The 24,522-nt window shown below is 40.1% G+C and overlaps 1 protein-coding gene across 6 annotated transcripts in view; it reads right to left on the bottom strand.

The window, feature by feature from the left end:
- Nucleotides 1-17,051, bottom strand: part of LOC125332829 (myocardial zonula adherens protein) — a 54,306-nt gene extending 37,255 nt beyond the window's left edge. Inside the window, exons 1-3 of one of the 6 annotated variants that reach the window (XM_048318132.1) lie at nt 16,878-17,051; nt 9,861-9,950; nt 539-697 (exon numbers count right to left, since the gene is read on the bottom strand). In XM_048318132.1, coding sequence (XP_048174089.1) covers nt 539-697; nt 9,861-9,950 — 249 coding nt within the window. In that variant the 5' untranslated portion in view covers nt 16,878-17,051. The other 5 variants (XM_048318136.1, XM_048318137.1, XM_048318131.1 and 2 more) reach the window with 5 other exon arrangements.
- Nucleotides 17,052-24,522: the final 7,471 nt, after the last annotated feature.

Below are 24,522 nucleotides of genomic sequence, written 5' to 3'. Positions count from 1 at the left end.
GTGTCACTGCCACAGCCTAAGAGCCAAAGACTGACGGACAAAGAGATGCTGAGTTTCAAGCACAGAAAAATTTCAAGCACGATCAGAAATGCATTTTTTGTTTTTCAGGAGATCTTCTGCCAACTGTGATAAATGAGCAGGCACAGAGAAAGTAGTACAAAGACATCCTTATTAAATGGCTGACTATTTAAAGGCTGCCCCAAAATATACCTAACTGATTTTACTATGTCACCTAATTTACAAAGCTGGGGGGGGGGGGGGGGGGGGGGGGGGTTGGGAATGGGGGAAGCACACAAAGAGAGGGACTTTATCCTTTCAGTTGTCTGCTTACATAGTTTCTTCCGTCAGCAAGCACAGTTCCCAGGCACAGAGCATGCTGTTTTCCCAACTCAAATACTAACAAGGCTAGCCTCTAGCTTCAGAGTAGGTTCCCAATTCAAACTCAGGTTTGAATCAGTCAGCTGATTGTACACTCACAGTTCTACATGGATATATGGAAATGGTATTTAACAAATTTTGAGGTGAAAGTGTAACTCACTTCTTTAATGTAATTCATCTCCTCTTTCAGCTGATCAGCTGACCAGCCATAAACCACCATTTCTCTCTTATGGTTGTTGTCAGTTCGGTGCACAACACCATACACCATCCCATGAGAGAGCTTCCCTGGAGACATCCCATTTGGTACATGGTAGAGCTCCTAAAAATTAAAAAAAAAAAAAAAAATTAAAAAAAATCAGTACTAGAATTAAAAAAAGACACTAATAAAACCACAGTTACTTAGGGCCAGGAGAGACACCAATTATAGTGAAAGCACAACAGTACATACGAACACTAACTCCCAAACATTTTGGAGCCAACCTGTCAGCCTTCATGTTTTTGGAAAGAACAATGACCAACTTATAATCGATAAAGAATATAAAGATGTCTAATTACCACTGCCTTCAACAAAAGTGATGCAGGCACAGCTAGAGACAACAGGCTGGATTTGTACAAGGAGAGGTAGAGTCATGTAAGAAAAGGTTATCCTGGCTTATTTTCATTCAACACCCTATGCTACTTTTCTGCATTCTTGCAGAGCACTGTCAGGTCTCTAGTTCCCTATAAACTCTTCCAACCACAGAATTATCCCTCACTTCCCAAACTCCCTGCTGCAGGAAACAAAAATTCACAAATTTACTCAAAAAAATATAGAAATTTCTAAGAAACTGAAATTAAAAGCTTTTAGACAGGGTTCCTTAAAAAAGAAAATACCTCTTTCTCTTGAAGATAAACCAAGTAGAATTTCAGTTTGCATTTAAAGCTAAGTAAGAACCTCCACAGTAATCAAACTCATTTCAGATCTTCATTTCTTTTACAGATGTTGCAGAACTGATATTGTAAGAGCTAAAGCAAAGCTATGAAACAGCATTTATGTCGGTGTTTCAGTATTATTAACTACTGTAGAAGGATAAACCTTCTAAATCAGGCCTTGCTATGTAAATAGAGGTTGTTTTAAAGAGCTGACATGTTTTATTTTAATGATCTGTAGAAATTTGTGAAACATACTCATAATGATTGCATGTCTTGCTTCAAGGCACCCTTCGCAACAGACTCCTCTTGTTCATCTCATCAGTACACTTCGTAAGAAAAATATTCATGCAAACAGCAGGAATGATTTCCCTCAGCATGTAAATAAATATCTGCAAGGTCAGATCAACCACCTGACCTGACTACTCACCTCTCCTCCCTTCTAATCAACCCAGTGAAACATCCTTCTGTGGCAAGCATCTGAAATGAGTTAGTCCTCAGAACTACTCATTTCTCTTCTTGATTACAAGGTATTTAAACAACTACCTCAGATAAAGACATCCACATCAAGACTTTTTTTAAAAAACAGGAAAATATTCTCACCGAACTTGAAATATTTGCCAACTAGGAACCTAAAAATAATCAGTGATTTCTGAATGGAAAGTTAGAATGAAAAGTTTGGAAACACAGCTGTTACTGATAAGCTTTGCACATTGTTTTTGAAAGGTCAGTTCTAGACAAAAATCAAGTATAGGTGATTTTACTGAACTTACTTTCTTATGCTGGATATACAAGAGTACAGGTACATCTGAGGACATTTACTACATTGACTTTAGAACATGTTTTGGTTTGGGTTTTTTGTTCTAAGCATTGTCTAAATACCAAACAGAGGCTGAAAGAAACAAAGCTCAGAATCTTATATCCATCTGCAGCTGCATCCTAGAGATCTCCAGTCCTTACTATGACCATGAAGAGAGAACACCATCTGCAGTCTAAAGCAGCAGCACTCTCAGTTTTTAGGAGCCAAACCAACACAACTATGCTGGCAATATAAGAATAAATACTTCTTTGGGTAAGGGGAAAATGAACAGGAAAATTTATTTGTATTAAGAAAAATGGATAGAGACAGACATTTGTTTCACATTGTGTCCTTCCCACATGGCACTGACAGATTTTCCTCAACCCAGTATCCTACATACTCTTCTTTACCACATCATTAATAGTTTAACTATGTTGCTGAAGCTCTGGGGGTGTGTGTGTGTGTGCAGGGCTGGGAGAGGAACAATCACAGAGCAGACACCTGATAGAGAACATTTCAGGCAAAAAACAACAAAGCTGTAAGCCTTCATTTGAAAAGAAAGCCTTAAAACTATTTAATGAAGAAAATATTGGGCAACCAGCCCTACCTATACATGATATAATTTTGCACTTTGTAAATATTATATGCAAACCTTCATATCCTCATACTGAGATGTTTCATAATTATGTATTACTGAGGATTTTGTTTTGCTGTTTGGATGTGCACAAACAAAAGCTCCACACTTCATACTTTGAAATAGAGAAATACAGAAACTAGATGGGGACATGACTCATAATTATTTTGTGTTTGTTTGCTTCCAGGGTTGTACAGTTTCTTTCACAGTTCATTGCAGCTCCGCCCCTGCATCTGGAAAAAGGGATTACACACAAGTTTCCATCTTCCTGATAACAGAATGAATAATCACTTTGACTGTTTAGAGGTTACCAAGGCACCAGACATTGAATTCATAAATCCATACCCTTTGCCCATGATCATTCATTTTTAATGAGGTGGACAGCTAAATATCACCAATACCAAGGTCCTTTGGGCCTCTGAAACATTAGCAGAATTGTCTGAAGTGCTGTATGCAGAGTTCTGGAATAAAAATTATGACCAAGTTCCTTATTTTTAGAATATTATGAACACATTCCTAAGGAATGCTTTGAAGGATTTTTCCCCTCTCTAAGAAAGACCTACAAATTCAGACCAATGGTTTTGCAGCTGGAGAATCACCCATGGCACTTACATATGTATTTCAGAGATGAACAGACTTAAATTTACATTATAATGGATAGTACATGCAGGATTAGGTACGCACAAAGGCAGACTGGTTACATGTCTCTTGCAACAATGCTAAACTTGCCTGTTACCTGTATTTGCACAAGCCTCCTAAGATGCTTTTGTTACTCCTCTTTCAGAAGATTAAAAGAATTTCCATCATCTGTTGACTGTTTCAGTTCTATGTGCTACTTAAAATACAGGATATTGTTTTTACCCTCTCCTTATTCTTCCTTCGTATCACAATCCCCAGACAAGCGCCTGTCAAAATTTCAGTTCTTGCTTATTTTAAAGATGTGTGAGCCAACAGCTACACAAATAACTGTTCTCATATTTCTCTAACCTTTTTCATTGCTGTTCTATTCCAGCCATGCTTATCTTCTACTCACCCTTTTCTGTTTAGTAACTCTTAATTCCTACTCAGTGACCACTAGTTTCAGGGTTCTGTATAAATAGCCAAAAAAGGGCTCACCTGATGCAGTCTCCTCTTAGGGAAAGGGTTACAATCAGAAAACTCCTCTGAATGCAGGGTTGAGAGGTGGATGGCTTGCTTTGTTTGTTGACTGCTTTTTCAATACAGGTTTGCTTCTAAAGGAGGCCTTGCTGAGTAGCTCAGTTCTCAAGGATCTCCACAGAACTGCATCACTAAGCATGCACTGAGTATACTTCTGCCAGTTTGCCTCCTCTCTTAAGCTACTTCCACCCACTTTTGTCTATTTTTCTCCCTTCACTGCTTTTTCCTTTTCTGCCTTATACTCTGTTCTTCCTCTGACACATCCTCTCTTCCATGCCTCCTCTTTCACAAATCCTGGATTTTCCACATCCTCAAGAACTACAGAACAGTTTTTTAAAGTCAAATACTTTCTATTATTTTCCTCTATGTCCCATACATACCCACTCTCAGAACTCAGATATTTTTCGAATCAGTCCTCAATGGTCTCCACTCTTACATACAGTGAGGCATCTCAGTGAAGATAACAGCATAAGCAAATACATGCAAGTATTTAGGAGCAAGTAAATACTGTAAAGCTAACCAGAATAGTTCTTGAAGGTGGAAGGGTACATTAGATTAATCAACCATTGCTGTTTAAGGTCAAAATATCAGCCAAATACCTTCTAATGTGAGCTAATGATCTGAAAAGGCAGAGATAGCTTAATCAATTTGCGAATATTTCTTTACATCTATAGTCAGTTCTAGAGCAGTCCAAGGTGACAGCAAGGACACATCATGTGGATGCACACACATCCTGTATCAGCCTCCAGGAACATGTCCTGTCTATGTTGCAGCAACAGACAGCTGCGCTTGGTGTGATCACACAGAATGTACCAAAGAAACACAGACTTGTGTTTACTTAACTAATAAATATTTAAAACAGAAGCTTACACGCCAAGGTTGCAAAAGTCTTAATAATTACCTTGCATCCTGTTTATGTCTGTCCAAGGAGGCAGCACGAGTAGCATGAAACAGGTGAAGACGTTATAAAACCGAACCCTAAATTTAAGTTTTTAACTGTTTTTTCTATGGCCCATGGTTTTATTTGCATTATATAAATAACGCTGAGGTATGATTTGCTTCCTAATATATCTGTTTTTTAAATGAAAGTCAGATAGGCTCATATTTTTACTTCTCCCTGCCCCAAAATTGAAAGAAAAGCACAGAAGACACATCTTTCTTGAGAAAAAAGGACATCTAATGTAATGCTTAACACAGTTCTGTGTTTAGTACCCCATGGCCTTAAAATATTCCTGACTCATGATCTTCTGTTTACCTACACCATCAAAAAACTTTTAACAAGAATTGTATCAGTTAAGTGAGGCTTTATCTTTTCCTTAATAGCCACATTCCAGACATTTCTAAGATATCCAGTTATCTTTTACCTAATTACACAAGGAACAAGAATATTCACACTGTTACTTAGGTCACATATTTTCTATTCAGTAAAATGACACATTTATAACTTTGAGCTCACCAAGAAAAGTTACTCTGCTCTGACAAAAGGTAGCTCTGTTTTTATGTCTTTTCATATTCCTCTACAGCCCATGAAAACCATGTTACACTTAAGAATGTTTTACATAGAAACAGTATTACAATAGGGAAAATATGCCACAACAGACATGAGTGTTCTTAAATTTGTGAAGAATGCAAGATGCATCGCTGAACACATTCCAATTTTGAAGCTCCTTGGGTGTAGAATTTCAGGGTCCATCTCAAAAGAGAAGTGCCAGGCATTATACAAAGTCACATCTAACCCATGAAATCTGTAGACAGAACACCAATGTTTACACATTGGGAAACTAAGGTACAACAAATACAGCAGTAACCTCAGAAGTCAGTGGAATTCTTTCTGTATTTTTCATGTAGTGCTGGTTTTTAACAAAGGTGTTGCTAAATTAGTACATGTCAAAAATCAAGCAATCAGTGCTGGAGAGGGTGAGAAACAGTAACATCACCTGTAGCAGATGAACCACATTTGTTCAGGCACAAGTTCTGCTCTGCTGACAGGAGTGGGCTGGCAGCAGCAGAGAAAATAAGCACTGTCCTAGATTCCATGTGCACCACAACCCCACGTTCACTGCACTCATATTCTTGAACCAGGCCGGACACAAGTTTCTGCTTGATTCTCACCATGACGCACAGAAGCAAATTCCCCTTCTGGCTTCTTTGCAGCTTACTTTTTTTGCTGGGAAAAAAAATGTTTGCTATGCTTCCATATTCTTGCTTAGGAAGTAAAAAGAATTTCACTTCTTAGCTGTGATGCTTTAAAATAAAAATAAGAAAATTAAAGTGTTTGAGGATATATACAGCCAAAGTACCAAGCTGAGTTTAAAACTAAACACTGCTCAAACTTGGCTGAAAGCCACAAAGACAGTAAATTGACACAAATTTCCAGAGTGTTATCTCATTTTCATTCTCTTGTCCACGTATCCAAATGAAAAAGAAATGTCTGTCTATACATATCTCCACATTCTGCCCTCAAAAGCTTAGCTGCAGCTTCCAATGACACTTCTAAATTTAGCCATGACAGTGAAGAAAGAGACTGATGGATAAAAATAAGCCCAGTCTCAAACAGGGACAATACAATTGTCTGGTAACCCTTTATTATGCAAGACAGGCTTCAGAACATGCAGATTTTGCATATAATCTGCCAAGCACAATATTCCTTTGTACTTCATGGTGAAGTAAACAGCCTCACACTACTGTCATCCATTGTCTATGATGGACAGAAATAATGGAACAAAATCAGAATAGTTTGTGGTTCTCTCTATCTAAAGTGCTAACAATTTGAACAACCCAACCAACCAGCCTCTACCTGTGAGTTAAGTTCTCATATGCTTCTTTCAGGGTATCATATCCTAAATATGAGTACAAAAATCCAACCTGACACAAGCTCACTCCCCCTTCAGTTTTTGAGATCAGTCTCTAACTCTGCACCATCTGCCAGCCTTTCAGAAAAGGCAGGGAGAGGCCACCCTAGTACAGTACTGCCTGTAGCAATTTTGTTGCAACAAAACCACCCAGATCCATCACTTCATTTTAATATCTTACACTGGTACATTTTTATTTCATGGATGCATAGCAGTAAAAAAGTTCATCTAGAAACTTACTGCACTGATACAGATTGAATGAAATGCAGCATAAATTTCCTGCAAAGTTTGGACTCCAAAGAAAAAGGCTAAGCCAAGAGCTACCAACAAAAGAGCTTTCTTCTGATAAAGAATCACTTCTGGTCTGACATCCAGCAGCAAAACAAGTTATTGGGAGGATCAGCACTAGCAAGAGCTGCTGTGCAGTTCATTAGCTGATTCTGCAACTGAAGCACCTCTTAATGGTACTGAGCCCGAGAGATGCAGAAAAGTAACAAAACATAGTGAGCCATCACCGTGTCACATTAGGGCAGCTCAAAATCACGTCCTTCTAATGAAAGAGTTGAAAGAGGAGATTACAACCAAATGTCACACCAGGGTGTATTTATAGTTTTCTGGCATTCCCTCTGACACTGCAAGCTCTTTGCTCTCCTCCCTCAGCAGCAGAGGCAGAGACTTGTCCTGCCCAAACAGGAGAGCACCTGCAGCCAGGCTCTGACTGCCTGACTTGGTTGAGCACTCCAGCAAAAATGGTACAATCCCACAGATTAACCCCACAGTTTGTTTCTGTAAGTCACACTAATATATTTTAAATACCAAAAGCATTTTTCAGCTCCCATTTTCTTAGGAGTCAGCAATTAAAGTCAGCACAGAACTCCACATTCCAACAAGGGATCTCATGTTAAATTTGATTCTTGCTGAAGCTGGATTTTTTGACCTTAAATTATAAAGTGCAAGGTAGAAAACAGAGCAGTTCTCTAATTTCTATTATCTCTATTTCCAAAAAGGGGACACAGTTCTCATAGGACTGTGTGAGGATTATCTAACATGTGTAGAACTTGTTCTCGAAGTGATTTCATTAACATGAAGTCAGCTGAACACGGGTGATCAGCAGAGACATCTGATCACTGCTTTTAGATTTTTTAAAAATTAAATGTGCAGTAAAAGCATCACAGCATGACTAGTCATGAGCCATGTGTGCATTGGACATTACTGTGTAACTAATTTGAACACATAAAGCAATTGATTACACAATAAAAATCTACAGGTAATACACTGCTGTCTGGCTTTCGAGACAGGAGGAAAAACCAGTTCATGAGCAGTGACTTCTTTGTAGCTGCTTCCATACACTATGGCTATACTATCTGTGGGGTATTTTTTTTAATTACACAGAAACTATAAAACACAAGTAGTTGGCACAATTCCTCTGTATTTTTTAATTGCTATGAAATTGGCTGAGTAGATCCCATCTAGCTCTGAAGCCTTTTAAAGTCTTTAAATTGTCTAAAAATACTGAATTTTAGAAACTACTCAGAACATACAATACTTAAATTGCATACAGTTTTTCCTGATCTCAACTAATAAGGACCCATCTCTTCAACATCACTGTTTTGTACATTGAGCCAAATAATGTATTTATTATCTTCCTATCCTCTCCTCAACATTCTCTGATAAAAAGCCCACTTGCCTTTACTTGTATTATGGGGGAAGTAACAGCTCATTAAAAACAAGGTTCCACAGAGAAAAAAACTGGTCACGTAAGAAAGTCACTACAAATTGTCCAACCCTGATCATTAACAATTCTTTCTCATTATCACATTACTCAGAACCATAAAGTGAGTAAGGTATGAGTAAATACCTATCCTCCTCAAAAGCAAACTCAGATTCCTCTTAGGGCAACAAGCCCATAAGCTTAGGCCAGTCCGAGGGTTTCTGCAATCAGATACAAGCTGACAAGAGACTGACAGAGAAGCTACTCTAAGTGCTACAAACAAACACCTCTGTACAAAATGAATTATTACTCTTCAATGGTGACCCAAATTCAGTTTGCATTAAGGACTATTTAATCTATCGTGTAAGTAACATTTCTAGATCCTGAAGAACCAATTACTCTGCCAGACCCGTGCGTGAAAACCTGAGTGTATAAAAGATTTCAGGACAAAAAATAACTGATAAGGAATCCTTATCTTGAGCATTTTAATTTGCACTTATTTTTATTTCTTAGAACGTTAGTCTTTCTCAGTAATTTTACAGTTACTTTTGCCTTTAAATATCACTAAGAAATTATTTCTAGTAAATCCTATTGTTGTTTCTCTTCCTGTTGTCATACTGCTATTCAGATACTGAGTCTGGCAAACCTCACCAACTTCTTGTTTGATTTTGGTTTATCAAAGTATAAATGTGGTAAAGTTGTGGAGGCTGTTCAGCTTCCCCTTTTAGTCTTCATCCTTAAGACTAATGAAACATCTTCTCTTGCTGTGAAACTGCTCTTAAAGAACAAGTTCTGCACCAAAGCAGATTGTAAAATTTTTTCTGTGCACACACTACTCACACCTCCCAAAAAAATGCCCTTCTGAACCCTTCTAAGCACATGACCTTCAAATCGCTTTCACTTCAGAACAATCTTGAATTCTTTATTTTATATTTCTTATTTGTACATCACCATTTACCAAAACTAGCTAACACACACAAAACATCAAGAAACCCCGCATACCACCTACATTAATGCTCAAATCTTGCACACTGTTAAGCCTACAGGAAACATAAAACCTTCTTTTGGGATCAAGAGGATCCTGATCAAGATCCTGTTTAATACAGGACACTGTTCCTGGTAACAGTTTCCTGCTCTTCGATATATAAATATGAAATAATCAAGTTTTAAATATACCTCAGTCACAAATCACCATCAATCTCTGTTGTTTCTCTACCACTGTCCTATTTTACATGCAGTTTTGCCATCCCTAACTCCAAGGCTCAAAGCTCACACCCAACTTGATGACCATCCACATGTTCTTAAATGTTCCAAGATGACTGGGCTTTGGGCTGCCAAAACAACAAATATCAACATCTGTGGAGGACAATATTTACTTCTTATTTATAGAGAATGTAACTCTTGATTCTTAAAACTTACACTTTTCTTTCTCTCAGTTTCCTTTGGTCCCTGTTCAGGCTGTGACACTTCATCAGGTGGTACTGTTAAGCGTAACCTACACACATTCATCTGAAAGAAGAACAAGATTAGGTGTTAAAATCACAAAAATTATTTTAATAATTTGCTTTACAGAATGAACTGTACTGAGATTCAAATTTGAACTTACTATTTTCTGTTTTCTACCACACAGATGACGAGATATTATTTTTGAAGGCTAGAGGGGTTTTTAGCTGGCAAAAAATAATTCAAGGGCATCCCCATAATTACAAACATACCTGAAGTAGCAAAAAACCATTTCAATCAACAACTTGTTCCTAGGTACTCATAAATGACATTGAGAGCTGAGATAACGGAACAATGAACATAATTTTCTGCTTTCTGGGTTTTGTTTGCTGATTTGGCATACTTTTATTCTTCAAAAGGGATTATTTAGAAACACAGAGTGTATTTTAGAGTAAATGCTTCTTTCCTGCTCAGCATATAGCCAAGTATTTGATCCAAGGATACCTCAGTACTGCAAGTCCACTTAATGTGGAATAAGAATATTATTGAAATCTGATACATACAAATGGTGTGTAAATACTAAGCTTCAGAACTTAAGCTTCAGAAAAAATTTAAGAAGTGTTGTTTCCTAACTGATTTTAGAACAGCCATTCTCTTGCCAACAGGCACGATACCTTTCTGTCCCCAGTTGCAGTTTGCCTTGCTTTGGGCTGAGACATCTTTGTTTTAATGGTGTTTTCAAAGCAGTGCATTTCATACAAGAAACTTGGTTAAAACATTCAATCTTAGTCCTATTCACGAGACGTTTTTGTGGAAAACAACTCTAAGTCCTAAGCAGAGCATAGCAAATGATGAAATGAAAAATTTGGCTGTCTGAATTCAAAGCTGCACAATATCTTCCTGTGAAATCCCAGCTGTCTGTTGGCAACAAAGAGAGCTCTTAAAGCTCTTCCTCAAAACCTCTGAAGTATCTCTTTCATGATTACTGTGGGCCATCATCCCTGTTCTTCCGCAGCCCAGCATCTCATTTCATCTAGATCTCTCCAGTTTCCCCTGGAGTCATGCTGAATGTGTGTCTCTCTCTCACACCCACCTTCCCACTGCACTTGTTCAGGCTCACATCTTGGTCATTACAGCACCTCCTTTTGCCTTTAAAATGGCAATAATGTTCTGTTCACTGCATTCAGAGCACTGCAGCAAAGCCCTTCCCATACACCCCACACATTACCATTTTTCAATTAATTTCTTCCAACTGTCTTATATATCATTTAAGCTGCCTTGACTGCATTTTCAAGTCTCTTTACAATAAAACTTCCTCAGAGAAGACTGTTCAGCATCACAACAAGGATCCCTATTTTCCGTTTCCAGACAAAAGTCCTTTTTCAACTTTTCAAACAGGCTTTAACTTTTTGTTCTTCCCAAGCAAAAGCAATTGGAAGAACTATCTACAACTTCGCTATTTTTCTTCTGGCGTTTCTTTAAATCTGTTGAGAGGAAAATTCACTAACGTTTAGACTATTGGTATTGTACTTGTCAACTGTATGTTTTAAATGTTACATACTGCCTTCCATCTTCCTCTCAGTTTGGTCTTTCAGGTCTGCAAGGCCAGCAAGAAACAATATCCTGAGATAGATAAAGTTCTAATAAAATAGGTGAGATGTGTCTGTACTACAAAGAATAAGAAGGGAAAAAAGTCTATAAGAAGATCAAGGTGAAATATAACCTACTCTTTAGGTGTATCTGTGAAAGCAATGTTTTGTGCAGTGGCTGCCTCACTGTTAATTTATCATTCATCCATATGCTAGCAAATCTAGAACAAGAAGCCACAAAGTGATGTAAGGACTCCAAAACTTAGTATAAAAGCAGTTTATGCTTTCATATTTGCTAAAGAATACTGAAACAATGAAATGCATTTAAAAATTACGAAACTTGGTACGTTGGCTTTTGATACTGATTGGCTGCTATGTTTGTTCTAAGAACAACAAATTCTCTTCATATATTACAGAAGCTGGTCATACTTTCTACTTACAGATTAGTTATCCAGATATATTAATAATAAACTCCTCATCTTTGAAACTCATTGATTCGTAAGGTAATTAACATCCCCTTTTCTCATCTATTTCCCCCTGCCCTTTCCTCCCATTAGCTTATTATGGCTCTTTCCTCTTAAAACATGTTTACAATAAGAAGGGAAACAGAGACTGGCATTCCTCCATGTAGGCAAACAAAGACCAGAGCCATAAATAGGATACAGAAGTGAATTTGTGCTGTGCAGGAAGTGATAGATGAGGCAAACTTTTTCTTACACTGATTTCGAACAAAGGAAAACTGGACAGAATGGGATGAACATATTGCTAGGATAAAACATTTAAAATGCCTGAAATAACTAGAAATAGATATTGACTGGCAACTCAAAGTTAGGAGAAATGGGGTTGTGTATGATTCTCTGAAGCAAATAACTTGCCTATTAATCAGTACGAGGCTAATTATAGCCAACACAGATTCACAGTGCAGTGATTTTAAGTAAGTAATTATCCCTGTAGCTGTAGAGTGAGTGAACCACGACTGCCCTTCATATCACAGGTGTTACAGGGCTACTATGAAGGAAATCACAGAAGTCCAGTACAGATGGCAGTCAAGTCATAACAACTAGGTTGGAAATACAAATTAACAACAATCATTTGTTGAGACTAAAACCTCTGTACAATCAAAAGCTTGTTATCATTTAAGCTATTTTTTCTTGCCCTTTTCACTTTGCCTTATTTATTACCCCCAAAGCACTTACCCCACCCCACCCCAATTGGCAACCATAAGGATTCCAGCCTTGAAGTTGCCCAGCAAGGCTTGTACAGCAGTGGCAAAGTACCACCCAGTTCCTTGCTAGAACAAACTTGCACAGGCTGTATTCTGCTATTGTTTACAACAATAGGACTTCCTCAGCATCTCTGGGGAAACAGCAGCAAATGTATGAAGTAGCAATGCAGTCCTGCTCCTCCTAGGCCCCAGATGATGCATTCTATCTAAGGACAGAACCACAGACCCATCTTGTAAAATTCAGAAACACTGAGGAGATTGGAAAGGAAAAACAACAGGCACTGCTTTTTCCTCCAGCCCCCAGAAGCAGTTCTGAACACCGTACATACACTGTTCTTGCTCTGCAGGGCTTCCTGAAGGAACAACACACTGTGCCATTTGTTGGTGAGTTTACTTGACCAAATCAATGAGCAGACTCACATGGAAATCACAGCAAGCCCTCCTCCCACAGCAAACACTGCTGTAGTGATGCCTTAAAATGGAAATGAAATCCCAACAGGAAGAGTCTCGACTCAGTGCCAAACAGTGGCAGGATAACGTGCAACTGAGGATGAAAAAGCAATTTCCAGAAACAAACTGGGTAATGCAGAGAGAAAGTGGGGAGGAGAATGAGAGAAAGAGCTGCGATTCAATTTCCTTCATCTGCGTATTGACAGTAAGAACAAGTGAGAAAAAACAGGGACAGACACAACTTCCAGCTTACCTTTATGTCACTGACATTGTTACTTTGTGAGTGTAACTTTTAAAAATAAATACTGGGTAGAAGAAGAAACAGGTATCTTTCTAAAAGTCCTACAAGACTGACAGATTTTTGTTTAATTTGCAGCATCTGTAGCTTTGGCAAGTCAACAATATAAATAATCTTAAATGTGACGACATTTTATGTTCGCTCCTGGCTTTTTGACACCAACAACCCATGAGTGGCATTTCCAAAGCTCATCTGATATCATTTGTGAAACAAAGACACAGACAAGTAAACAAAAGACTGACAGGTTCACCCCAACATGACACCAAACAGCAGAAGTTTCCTGACTGCAATGAAAAGTAACCCTGAAAACATGCTTTTTTACCAAATTTCTAAGAGGCTAGTGGGATAGCATAGAGGAGAGCTACTGCAATATGGCAGTTAAGGAAAAAAAACCCCAATCTAGCTTAGTTTAAAATGTTGAGAATTCATGGCCCAGATCCACAATCCACATTTATGTTTACCATCCTACTCAAATCACTAGGGTGCAACTTAAACACAGATGACAGATTCAGTTTGAGTAATGTTCTTCAGCCTCTTCTTCCCCCTTTCCAAAAAACAAAGCACCCAGAAAGGCATTAATCATAGTTAACTATGGGCTGAAATAATTACAGATTATTTCATTACAATTAATTGTTAAATTTATGAGCAACGCTGTTATAGAATAACCAAAGTTACTAGTACAGCAGTAGAAAAATACAGGCTATTCTACTTGCAACCAGTCTCTAAGATTTTTACAAGAACACCACAGGAAAAAGATGTGGCTCAACACTGATCTAGCTTCAAACCAACTCTGGAGTTCAACACCACCAGAATTTAATATTCAGTATCAACATATTAATATGTTGATACTGATAAAAGAAATGGGAATAACATGTTTGTTGAGGAACTATCTACTACCCTATCAGCTCAATGGCCAAAAATCACTCCATTTGCCTAAGGTCCAGTGTTAGCTTTAGACTTTTGAAGGTAAAAGCAGAACAACAGTGCATGTTTAATTTCAGTCCTAAAAAGCAAAGAAGAAGGTACTTTCTTTGGTCATTTTTCTGTTGATTAGCCTTCTCCATTGATGAAATCTCTGCCATGAGATTCCACACACAATTAAAGGGCACTTTTCCTGTGACCGCAGGCACACAGGAATGTGACACAGATCTTTCATTTATTCAGCAGTTATTCTAACTGTCTTTCTCTCCTCTTCTGACAACTCACAATAAGGGAGTCACATTTCACTAAAATAAGGGACAAGAGCTTCCCAGTGGGTTGTAGTTGCAAATTAAATTTTTACCAGTTTCCTTAGAAGAATGTATCAAACACAGTTCGTCATTCCCAGGAAACCTATCATGGGGATGAAAATAAGAAGTTTATCATCTGAACAGAAGTTCCCTTACTGTAACTTCTTTAAGAAATACTAAAACAAGGAAACTCAATGGGAACACAGAAGGCGTATAGGGAGACCAGGGATCTTTTTCTCAGGAAGACGATTCTGACCTTGCTATCACGTAAAACCAGAGCAACACAACATTCTTCAGTTTTTCAATTATGAACTCATATTTTTGAAGCATCAAAACAATAACTGCATAATTCATGAAACATCATGATCGTATGGATGTATTTTTGGCAAGGATAAGTTTATCACTGATTTTGATTTTTTTCTTCACATGTGGAATCAGCATTCACAATGATAGGAGTGTAGTTACAGCAGCAAGAAAAGGGCTATTTAAAGCTGGGTAGCTGCAGAGCATTCCTGTCATATCTGTCTGAGTTTAAGCAACTTTTTAGAAGCCCAACAGATTAATACATGGTTATTATTTATCACATTTATTAAATTTTTTAAAAATCAGCAAATTATAGATCTGCATTTGAGGAACTGATTATACAATTAAATCACTATTGCCACCTAAATCATTACGGTGAGCTTTCTCACGATAGGCAAGTTTTTTAGGATAGGCGAGTTCTCCAACTGTAAATATCCAGACACATTTCAAGGATGCGGGGTACGTCTCCAACAGAAGTACACCTTCCTCGCAGGTTTACAGAACAAGCCAGGGTCTAGAACTACAAAAGCCTTGCAGGACTCCCCAAAAACTCTTCCTCTCCCCACACCTACAACGAACGCACAAAAAGATGCTCTCGCACACCGCAAGCTTCACCTGAGAACACCGAAAATAAGGGGGGGGGGGGGGGGGGGGGGGGGGGGGGGGGGGGGGGGACACAGAGAGAGAAAGAGAGTTACCTCGTAGGTAACTACACGAGGGGGGAAGTCAAACCTCCGCTTCGCTCCGCGACCCCGCCCGCGGGATCTCCCCGCCGCCCCCCCGCGCTACCCCGCGCACCTTCCGCCGGGAGCGGCCGCCGTCGCCGGGCGGCCTCCGGGGGGTGGTGGCGGTGACCGTGAGCCCCGAACTGTAGCGCAGCATCCCCGCGGGCCGCTGGGCCGGCGCTCTCTGCGGCTCCTCGGGCCGGCGCCGCCGCTCCGCCCCCGCGCACTTGGCCGCGGGCGGCCGCAGGGGCCGGGCGGAGGCGGGCCGGGGTTGCGCGGGGCTCCGCTTCCCTCTCCGCCCCGCGGAACTCGCGGCCCCGCGCCGGCTCTCGGGCCGCTGAAGTGCCCAACTTCCTCGCGTGGGGTGATACGCGGCAAAGTCGCTGTGGGACGCTCAGGTGCCAGTGCAGGGTGGCATGCCCTCTGCTCACGGGAATATTGGGTGTCGGGGTGCAGCCTGGGGAGAGAGGCTTCGAAGGGAGACCCAGACAGGTCCATCTGTCACACAGTCACCTTCCGGAACTGGAAAACGGGGGTTAGAGCTCGCAGGAGCCACTGGCAGCCATTCAGTCCCGTTCTCCGGCACCCACCTCTGAGCACTGTAAGCAGAGAGTGCTATGTAAAAGCTGGACGCTGTCCTCCCCTTCTTCCCACAGCAATTCGTGAGCCACCCAGGTCTGTCAGTTGTTATCCGTGCTCCAGGAATGGGTACCAGGCTCATCAGAAAGCACCGAGACCCCAGCCAGCCTCGGGGTTGACAGGCACAAAGCCGGGGCAGCTCAGTGCACGAATGACAGCATCAGCCTCAGTGCCAAAGGTCCAACAGGGTGAGTGTGGTCTGCCCAAGCCGGCTGGCCCCGAGTCAGATTGCAGGTGTGGACTTCAGCATTTCAGATGCTCAGCTCTTCCGGATCTGGGCTGAGGGAACGCCGTAACCCTACACCACCCTACATGGCCTAGGCACACACATCTTCCTCTGCAGCTTTGGGCATCTGTCATGAGCACTACATTCCCCAGTAATCAAGGCAGTTATACGGAAAGGAGATGCTTTTGTTTGAAAGAAATGGCAGAACAAATACCTTAAACAGCATTTTTAAAATAATTTATCTCCTGTCTCCATGTAATTAAATTAAGACCGCGAGAAAACAGAGTTATGGCTATGCAATGTCCTTACCCGTTAAGATGTTAACGACCAGGGTGCCGAAGAGAGGAAATTTGCATTGGAAAAACTGAAACTGCAGTGAACTATGGGTGCCTCACCCTCTCTGTGTACAATGCCTCTGTTCTCTTCTGCCTCTCAGCTCTCTGTCCCCAGGGCAGGATACTGAGCTATCGACATGACAAGGATCTGAGGAAGAGAGGAAGAAATCATTGCCCAGCCCAGAGGAATGAATGAAGGGTCTGCATTTTTGTTATTTTTGTTGTTTTCCCTATTCTTTTCTCCTTCCAGGGAAGGTAATACAGCCCAAGGCAAATGAATTAGAACATCCACTTGTATTTGGATTTCTCTCAAGGCAAGATTGGCTGTGTGTTACACGATTCTTTTTGTGGCAAGGTGTCTTGTTCCTACAAACAATTGCATTTCCATATGAATCACCCCCTGTCTTAAGTCCTGGTTATAATGCTGCTTTTGTGGGTTTGCAGGTGGATAATAGGTGTATCATCATCAACAGAAACAAGTTCCTTCACAAGTATGTTGTCTACCCACAGGGCTATCCCTCAGCACTTGTTCCTGGTCATTCTGGTGAGCAAAATGTCTATTTAAATTCTGGTATGCAGACAGCTGATGACCTTTGTGGTTTCAGCTGAGAAGGAGTTCACAGACCTGTGAGATTGCCCTGGTTAGTTACAAGTTGTGCCTTCTGGACTTTATTTCCCTCTGGAAAAAGGCATGTACGTGGGTCTGCCGAGTCACTGCAATGCACAAACACAACTGCTTTTCTAAGAACAGGCACAGAGTACTACACTATGGAAAAGGACCTCCCTTCCTATATGATAAGAGTATGGTACGATAATCATTGGCATGGGAGAATAAGGCACGATAATCAGATCTCTGAGAATATTTGCAAGTTCTGCATCAAGTTTGAGAATATTATTAATTTCGATGGAAATCTTCTAAATGCAGATGAGGAAAAGACTTGTCCATGGATAATACACAGTCAATAAAAATATGGTTTTCTCAGTTATGTCTATCTTAGTAGCAGCTCTCCCCATTTCTTGGAAAATAGCAGCAGAACATATTTACCTGATTTACCAATATTTGTTTGAAAAGGAGCATCTTCTATTTAATCCTCAAATTAATATCATCCAAGGAGTAACCTATATGCAAGGTTAGTAGTCCCCTTTTTTTTGGATACTCTCTGAATCTTCTTCCTTTCCCCCAGCAGCAAGATACACAGGTATAGTAATGAATGTGATTTCTTTGCTGCCTTGCTAGCTGACCGTGCAACCATTTGCAATCTCTTCAGCCCTTGTGTAGCCTGTGTGACCCCTCTTTGCATGAAAGCAACATTTGGAACAACTTTTTCTTCATCCCCAAAGCTCTGCCTACACTACAGGGATTATGAAGCCAACCACTTGTATGGAGTGAATACCTGGTACTCCCCAAGTGGCAAAAAGAAAGCTCAAGAAAAGCTGTTGAAGGAATATGAGATGTACACAACAGAGCTGAAAAAAAAGCTCTAGAATTATTTTTGGATTAAGAAAGGATAAACAGATTTGTGATCTTTGGCTTGGACAAAAGACAGTGGCAGGGAGTGGGCAACAGAAGCATAGAAGATCATGACTGGTACGCAGAACTGAACAGGGAATAGCTGTTCATTTTTTCCTACCCTTGAGAACAGTGGATTTGAAGAAAACCAGGCACCATATTTCCGTGTGAAATTATGTCAGAAGAATCACTGATCATGAAGAGTATAAATGCTCCCAAAAAGTAGCTGGGTAAACTCATGGCAAACAAGTTACAAGGGCTATGAAACATGAAGATATGTCTACAACTACTGACTCAGGAGATCCCCGAAGTGTGGGTTTGCTTTGTTGATAGCTCCCCAGACAAAGGACCTCTGACCACTCCCTTGTCCTCCTGGGCATGATTGATTCCCCACCAACAGTATTAGATGTGACAGGCTTCTAGCAAGCAACAGGTCTCCTCTGCTTTGAAAAGGTGCTCCCGTGCTCAGCTGTTGCTTGCCTTGGGCACACTCCGGATGTATTCATGGCTGCAGCTCATTATTGCACATTTACCGTTCTCTCTCATCCCCCGTGGAGGTTTAACACAGTCACTCCCCTCTTTCTCCAGTGTCCCTCTTTCGCTCCCGGGGACCTCAGGGAGAAGCATCTGCTTGCTTTCAGCATGTCCCTGTTTGCCAGGCCCCATGACCTTACCTTCTTGGTTCTGATAATCTGAAGTAGATTTGCCACAGTTTACAGATCTTTTTTCCTGCAAGAGTCATTGTACACTGTTGTGAGCATTTCATACTGTGCTTGGGACATGGCACTAGTTTACTGAAAAAGATGGGGGAATAGAAAGTAAATCACTACTTAGGAACTAGTTTGACAAAATAACAGTATTCTACAGATTTTTACAGCTGGACAGACTGCCCAAAAGGTATACATAATCATACAGACTGCTCATAGACAATACACAACATGGTGGCAGAACATAATCTGACCAGCATGCTGTGCTTTGAGCTCAAAACCTGCCAGCACTCTGTGACTACAATGGTCCAAACGCACAGCAGGTTAATTACAAGATGACACTCCAGCATGGATATCTAAAGCAATCATTATTGTGAAATAGTTAATATAATTACATAGAAACAGCAAGAAATTTAAAGTGTAGGCACCTTCTTTGGTTTTTTTGTAACTACCCTGTTTCCCATCAGCAGCATTACTGAAATATTTATTTCCCTGGAGGCCCAAAGACCATTATGCTGTGGGAAAAAATGAAACAGGATGTGACAGAATCAACAGGCCTTTCTATGAAAAGCCTCTGATCACAAGATGGACACAGAGCATGCAACACATGGAGGAGGAAGGTCTGCCCTCCTAGAAGAGCAGGAGCAGGTAGCCTGGTCTTACTATAATCTCCTGTCCATCTTCAGGCTAACTGCTGACACAGTCCAGAGGAAAAAGAAAAGTTCTGGTAACATATGATCAACTGGAATATTAATCCTATGAGATTTGGGAATAATTGCAGTTACAAATTGTACAAGAACTCACACCTGTGGTCATTAAGGTTATAAAGTCCCATTTATATTGCTACAAAAATGGGTTATAATTAACTTCTAATAGCCTTCACCTTCCAGGGGGATTAAGATCTATTCTGCCTTCATCATCCCTAAGGAATGAAATCCATTTATAGCAGAGATTATCAAATGGACAGATGTAAAATGTAGAATATTTCAGTACCAGACAGTAAGAACTGGAGCCTTGATCAACTATGTTTTCTCAAAGCTGTTTCTTTTTTCTGCCAGCTCTCACTGTTGTAGTCTACAAACACACTTAGCTCAGCACCATCAGACTCTCTTTTTTGGGTATTACAGCTCATGTGAAAATTTTAGTCTGCTAGTGGTCATAAAACAGCCTGACACATATCAGAAACTGAGCCCCCAAAGTCAGTTGCCATAGGTGTTCTTATATGCCGTATACAAACCCATATATAATGTTGTGCAGTTTTTCTCTTGAATAGTATTTTGTCTTTCACTGGCAAATGCATCTTTGGTGCATTTGCAGCTACTGTTACCCTTCTGAATTGACATAACACATAAGGCTACCTGAATGTCCAGCTTGTTTTAGCTACAAGCATCATAATCACTTCTCAGACCTGTTGATACAACTGTTTGCTCTCACTTAACACTCTCGGTACATGGCTAATACAAGATTACTACAAAAACTCAGAGCCCTTCCTGTTAATCACACACACAGAGATCTATAACGAGGCATTCCCACACAAGGAGTTAGAAATGCAGAATACACATTTTATTTGTGCAAAGCCCTCTGTATGTATTTTATGTCATTATTTCAGTTATGGTTGAATTGAATAAAAATGAAATTCCTCGAGTTACCTGCAATAAGACCTTGCTTCCACCTTTACTGAAAATGTAGTCACAGACTATAATTGCAGAAAATGTTTCTTTTAGTACCTTCTGCTTTTAATTGTTGTCCTACTTTCTACTTAAAGTCCATGTTCCTATTGAGTTCTCAAAGTCCTTTTTAACTATATAGCAACAAAGTAAAAAAATGCTAGACAGCTCAAGAAATAATACAATGGCACGTGCACAGTAATTTCCCCTGGAACAGACAGAAAGGACAAAAGGGAATGGGTTAGTCAGGAAAAGCTGTATCTGGGCATGAACACAGAGCAAGTCCATTGAAGCCAATCAGGTAATGACAATAGTAACAGGCTTCTGCCACGTGCCTTTATGCATCCATGTCACTGCATTTCATACAGTTTGTATCCTGAGCAGTGGGAATTACACCTGACAGATGTGATCTGTAGAGCCAGACTGTTAAAAGCAGTTAATAGAGAAAAAAATTACTACTGCTAAGATTTTAAAGAAGGCTGCAAAACCCTAGAAGGGCATGTTTTTCAATAAATGGTATTTTTACCTTTATTTGGTAGGGCTTTTCAATAAGCATGTCTATAAATCGTAATTTTATACTTCTACAGCCATGGCTTTTATTTTGCTAAACAAAAAGAACCTGGAATTTAAAATCAACTGAGAAATATGAAATGCACTGAGACAAATACAGGACAGTTTAATTTATCATATGTGTCTGTATCTGAATGAAAAGACAGCACTCTAGTTTTTCAGTCACAAATTCTTAGGGATTTAGATAGCATCACTTCAGATGTTGCTGAAGCATATATGGCATCAATACAGTTCTGATTCAGCAGAAAAACTACCACCCCCTGATTCATCTTCACTGCTTCCTTTTTCATGTAGGTCTCCCATTCAGTTCACAACTGGGTCACAGCCCACGGCAATGTGGCTCAAGATGCACGTGAAATGCTGGAAGCCTGTCACTCATCCTCCAGCAGTAGGTTTGGTTCAGTCAGTCCATGCAAGCAGGACAGTTCAGCATAGATGTCACATAAAAATAATGCAGCACAGGAGCAGCAGCATTGTTCACACAGGGGTGTGGCTTGGCCAGGTCATGCAATGGAACTGGTTAAGGGAGGTAGGAGAGTAGAAAACAGGCACGCCCCACCATTAGCACCACTGTTATATTGTCAGGTAGCTGTGTTTAGAATCGTATTCCACTCCCTGGAGATAATAGCAAATGATAGATGTCTTCTGGTTCCAGTGTTGTCATTGTGGCAGAAAATAAGGAAATTTTAGACGCAGAAATAAACTGTGGAGTACAAGTTCTTCCATAAGTGAGAGGAATGTACGTATTTCAGGGAGTGGGAGCATTAAGGACAGGGAATCACTACATGTATTTGACTGACTTCTTTTAGTTTACAAAAGGGAAGATGAGACATTTTATCTTTGTTTCTCCACAGGAAAGGAACCATAGAAGAGTAAGAAGGGCAAAACAAATATTCTGCTTCAGCTCTACTTTATGATAGAAGACCAGAATAGCAAGTGGTTGACTTGAGCCTTGCTTCAGGGCAGAGGATGATGGAAAGTTTTTCAAAACAACAAAGAAGCCAGGCATTTGTCTAGAACATCTGCACAGGTGCTACAGAAGTTCTCAGCTATTTGGCTTGTCCCTTGTTTCAGATCTGGTTTAAGACCTCCATGTACTCCCATCTCAGAACGATGTACATGGGAATTTAGCAGTTCTTAATGGACTCTCACAGCCCACTGCCTGTTCACAGACACAGCTGGGACAGGGAGCTGCCCATAAAAGTTGTTTAGTGTAAATGAAAGATCTTCTATTTGTTCTATTACTTACTTCCTTTCTACATACTGAAAGACATGTTTCTTAGAAGTCATATAAAAAGAACATAATGTGGAAGAGGAGGAAGGGGAGGTATTTTAGCCATAAAATATCAGGTCATACTGACTGGTGAAATCAAGGGACCTGATTTTGGTTCCTCCAGCTCCAAAAACATTCTAGCAGGCATATCTGTATCTACAGTATAGTGGAATTTTCTTATCCTGTCACCAAGAACTGTCTCATTTCCTCTGTGCCTAAGTCATAATAATAGAAGAAAGTCATAATCAATACAGAAGATAATGTTGGGTCTAACTGGAGTAAAGTTATTAGGAGGGAATGCAGGAAGGACTAAATAGTTAAGGTACTTAATAATAGCTGAGCCACAATGACTAAATATTACTTAGGGGACTGCCCCTCTAACATTGGTCCAAGGAAGGAAATGGATTTACACACCTAACCACTTGTATATTTGGTCACACAGTGTATCTGTGAATCTGGATGGCCACTCCCCAGATTTCCCATGTGTCATCCTTCAGGACACTACAGCCCAGAAGGAGATAAAGACTTCTGTCATTAGCATTAACTTGAAAATTCCATTTCCCTGAACAACTAGCTGCTATTCTTTTTTCATAACCTTACCATGCTTAGGCATTTTGCTGCACTTCTGGCCTACCCAAGTTACTTCTTTGAGAATTTTATTATAGGATAATAGAGCACCATTCCCACCTCAGGAAATCTTTGAGAGGAGTTACTGAAGGACTGAAAAGCTACCGGAGTGGATGGACTTACTAACCCATGGAATTCTATTAAGCCTCCTTGAGTTGGCCTAATAGGGCACATTTTCGTATATTTCTTGCTGGGGCAGAATTCTGTCACCTTGCAGGGGTAATGCAGAAATGGCATATCAAGAGGTGTGTTTAAACTCTTCTCTGTTGCAGCTTTGCATGGAAAGCAAACAGTATAGGTCTGCTGTATTTATTTCAAAATGCAGCTTCTGCAAGGGGTATTCTTTTCCCATTACCTTTGTCTAAGAAGAACTCACAAAGCTTTTTTAAATTCACACATACACAGTCACATGCATGACAGTTCTTCAGATGTAAGCAGAAAAAATATACAAGAGGGGTATGGATAGCAATGAATGCTTAGAAAAGACCTGTCTGAAATACCAATTCTCCCTGGTGCAGAAGAACAGAAAGACACCAAAAATCATGAAAAGACAATTGCCCTACTTGTGCTCTCATTTTTTACTAGCATCTGTCTGATAATAACTGAGAAGTAAACGGAGATGCTCTGGATATTAATGTGGGTTAATAGAATTAAAGTGGCACAAAGGTTTTTATAAGTAACCTGGAGATCCATTGCTGCCGCAGGTCACGGAGTGAAGAAGCACTGAAGGAAGAGGTTGATACACACGTGATTGTGGGTGGCTTTACAAGCTCAGGTTTGGGTCAGGCAGAATGGTGAGCTGCCTGGCATTAAATCAGCCTGAGTTATCAGCCAGATTTACCTCATGGCTAATGACAAACTGAGAGAGACTGATAGTAGTCTCTGACACAACTGACACGGAAGGAAAGAAAGGAGAGCATTTGCCTTCCTATGGGGCCCTGGGAATTGGCCACTGTGAAAACAGGATGTTAGATCATCACTCTGCCCCTGGAAATTTCTGTATTCCTACCTTTTAGAGAAACATTTCCCCAATCGTTAATATAGTAACACAAGATCCAATCCTCCTCCCTCTAAAATCAATAGCCAAATTCCCGGTAATTTCTACATCTGTGGAACAAAGGCTATAATATATTAATAGCGTGCACTGGACACATTGAAAACACCTGTTGGTTGTTCATTTTCTAGCTTGTTTTTAGTAAACCATCTGGAGGAAAAAAACCACTTTCAAAATCGTAATCCACTGTCCTATGACATGCAGTGTACTT

This window comes from Corvus hawaiiensis, chromosome 13, assembly GCF_020740725.1.
Source record: "Corvus hawaiiensis isolate bCorHaw1 chromosome 13, bCorHaw1.pri.cur, whole genome shotgun sequence".
NCBI lineage: Eukaryota > Metazoa > Chordata > Aves > Passeriformes > Corvidae > Corvus > Corvus hawaiiensis.
Note: the sequence above shows the minus strand (reverse complement) of the source record. Positions and strands in the feature narration are given on the sequence as shown.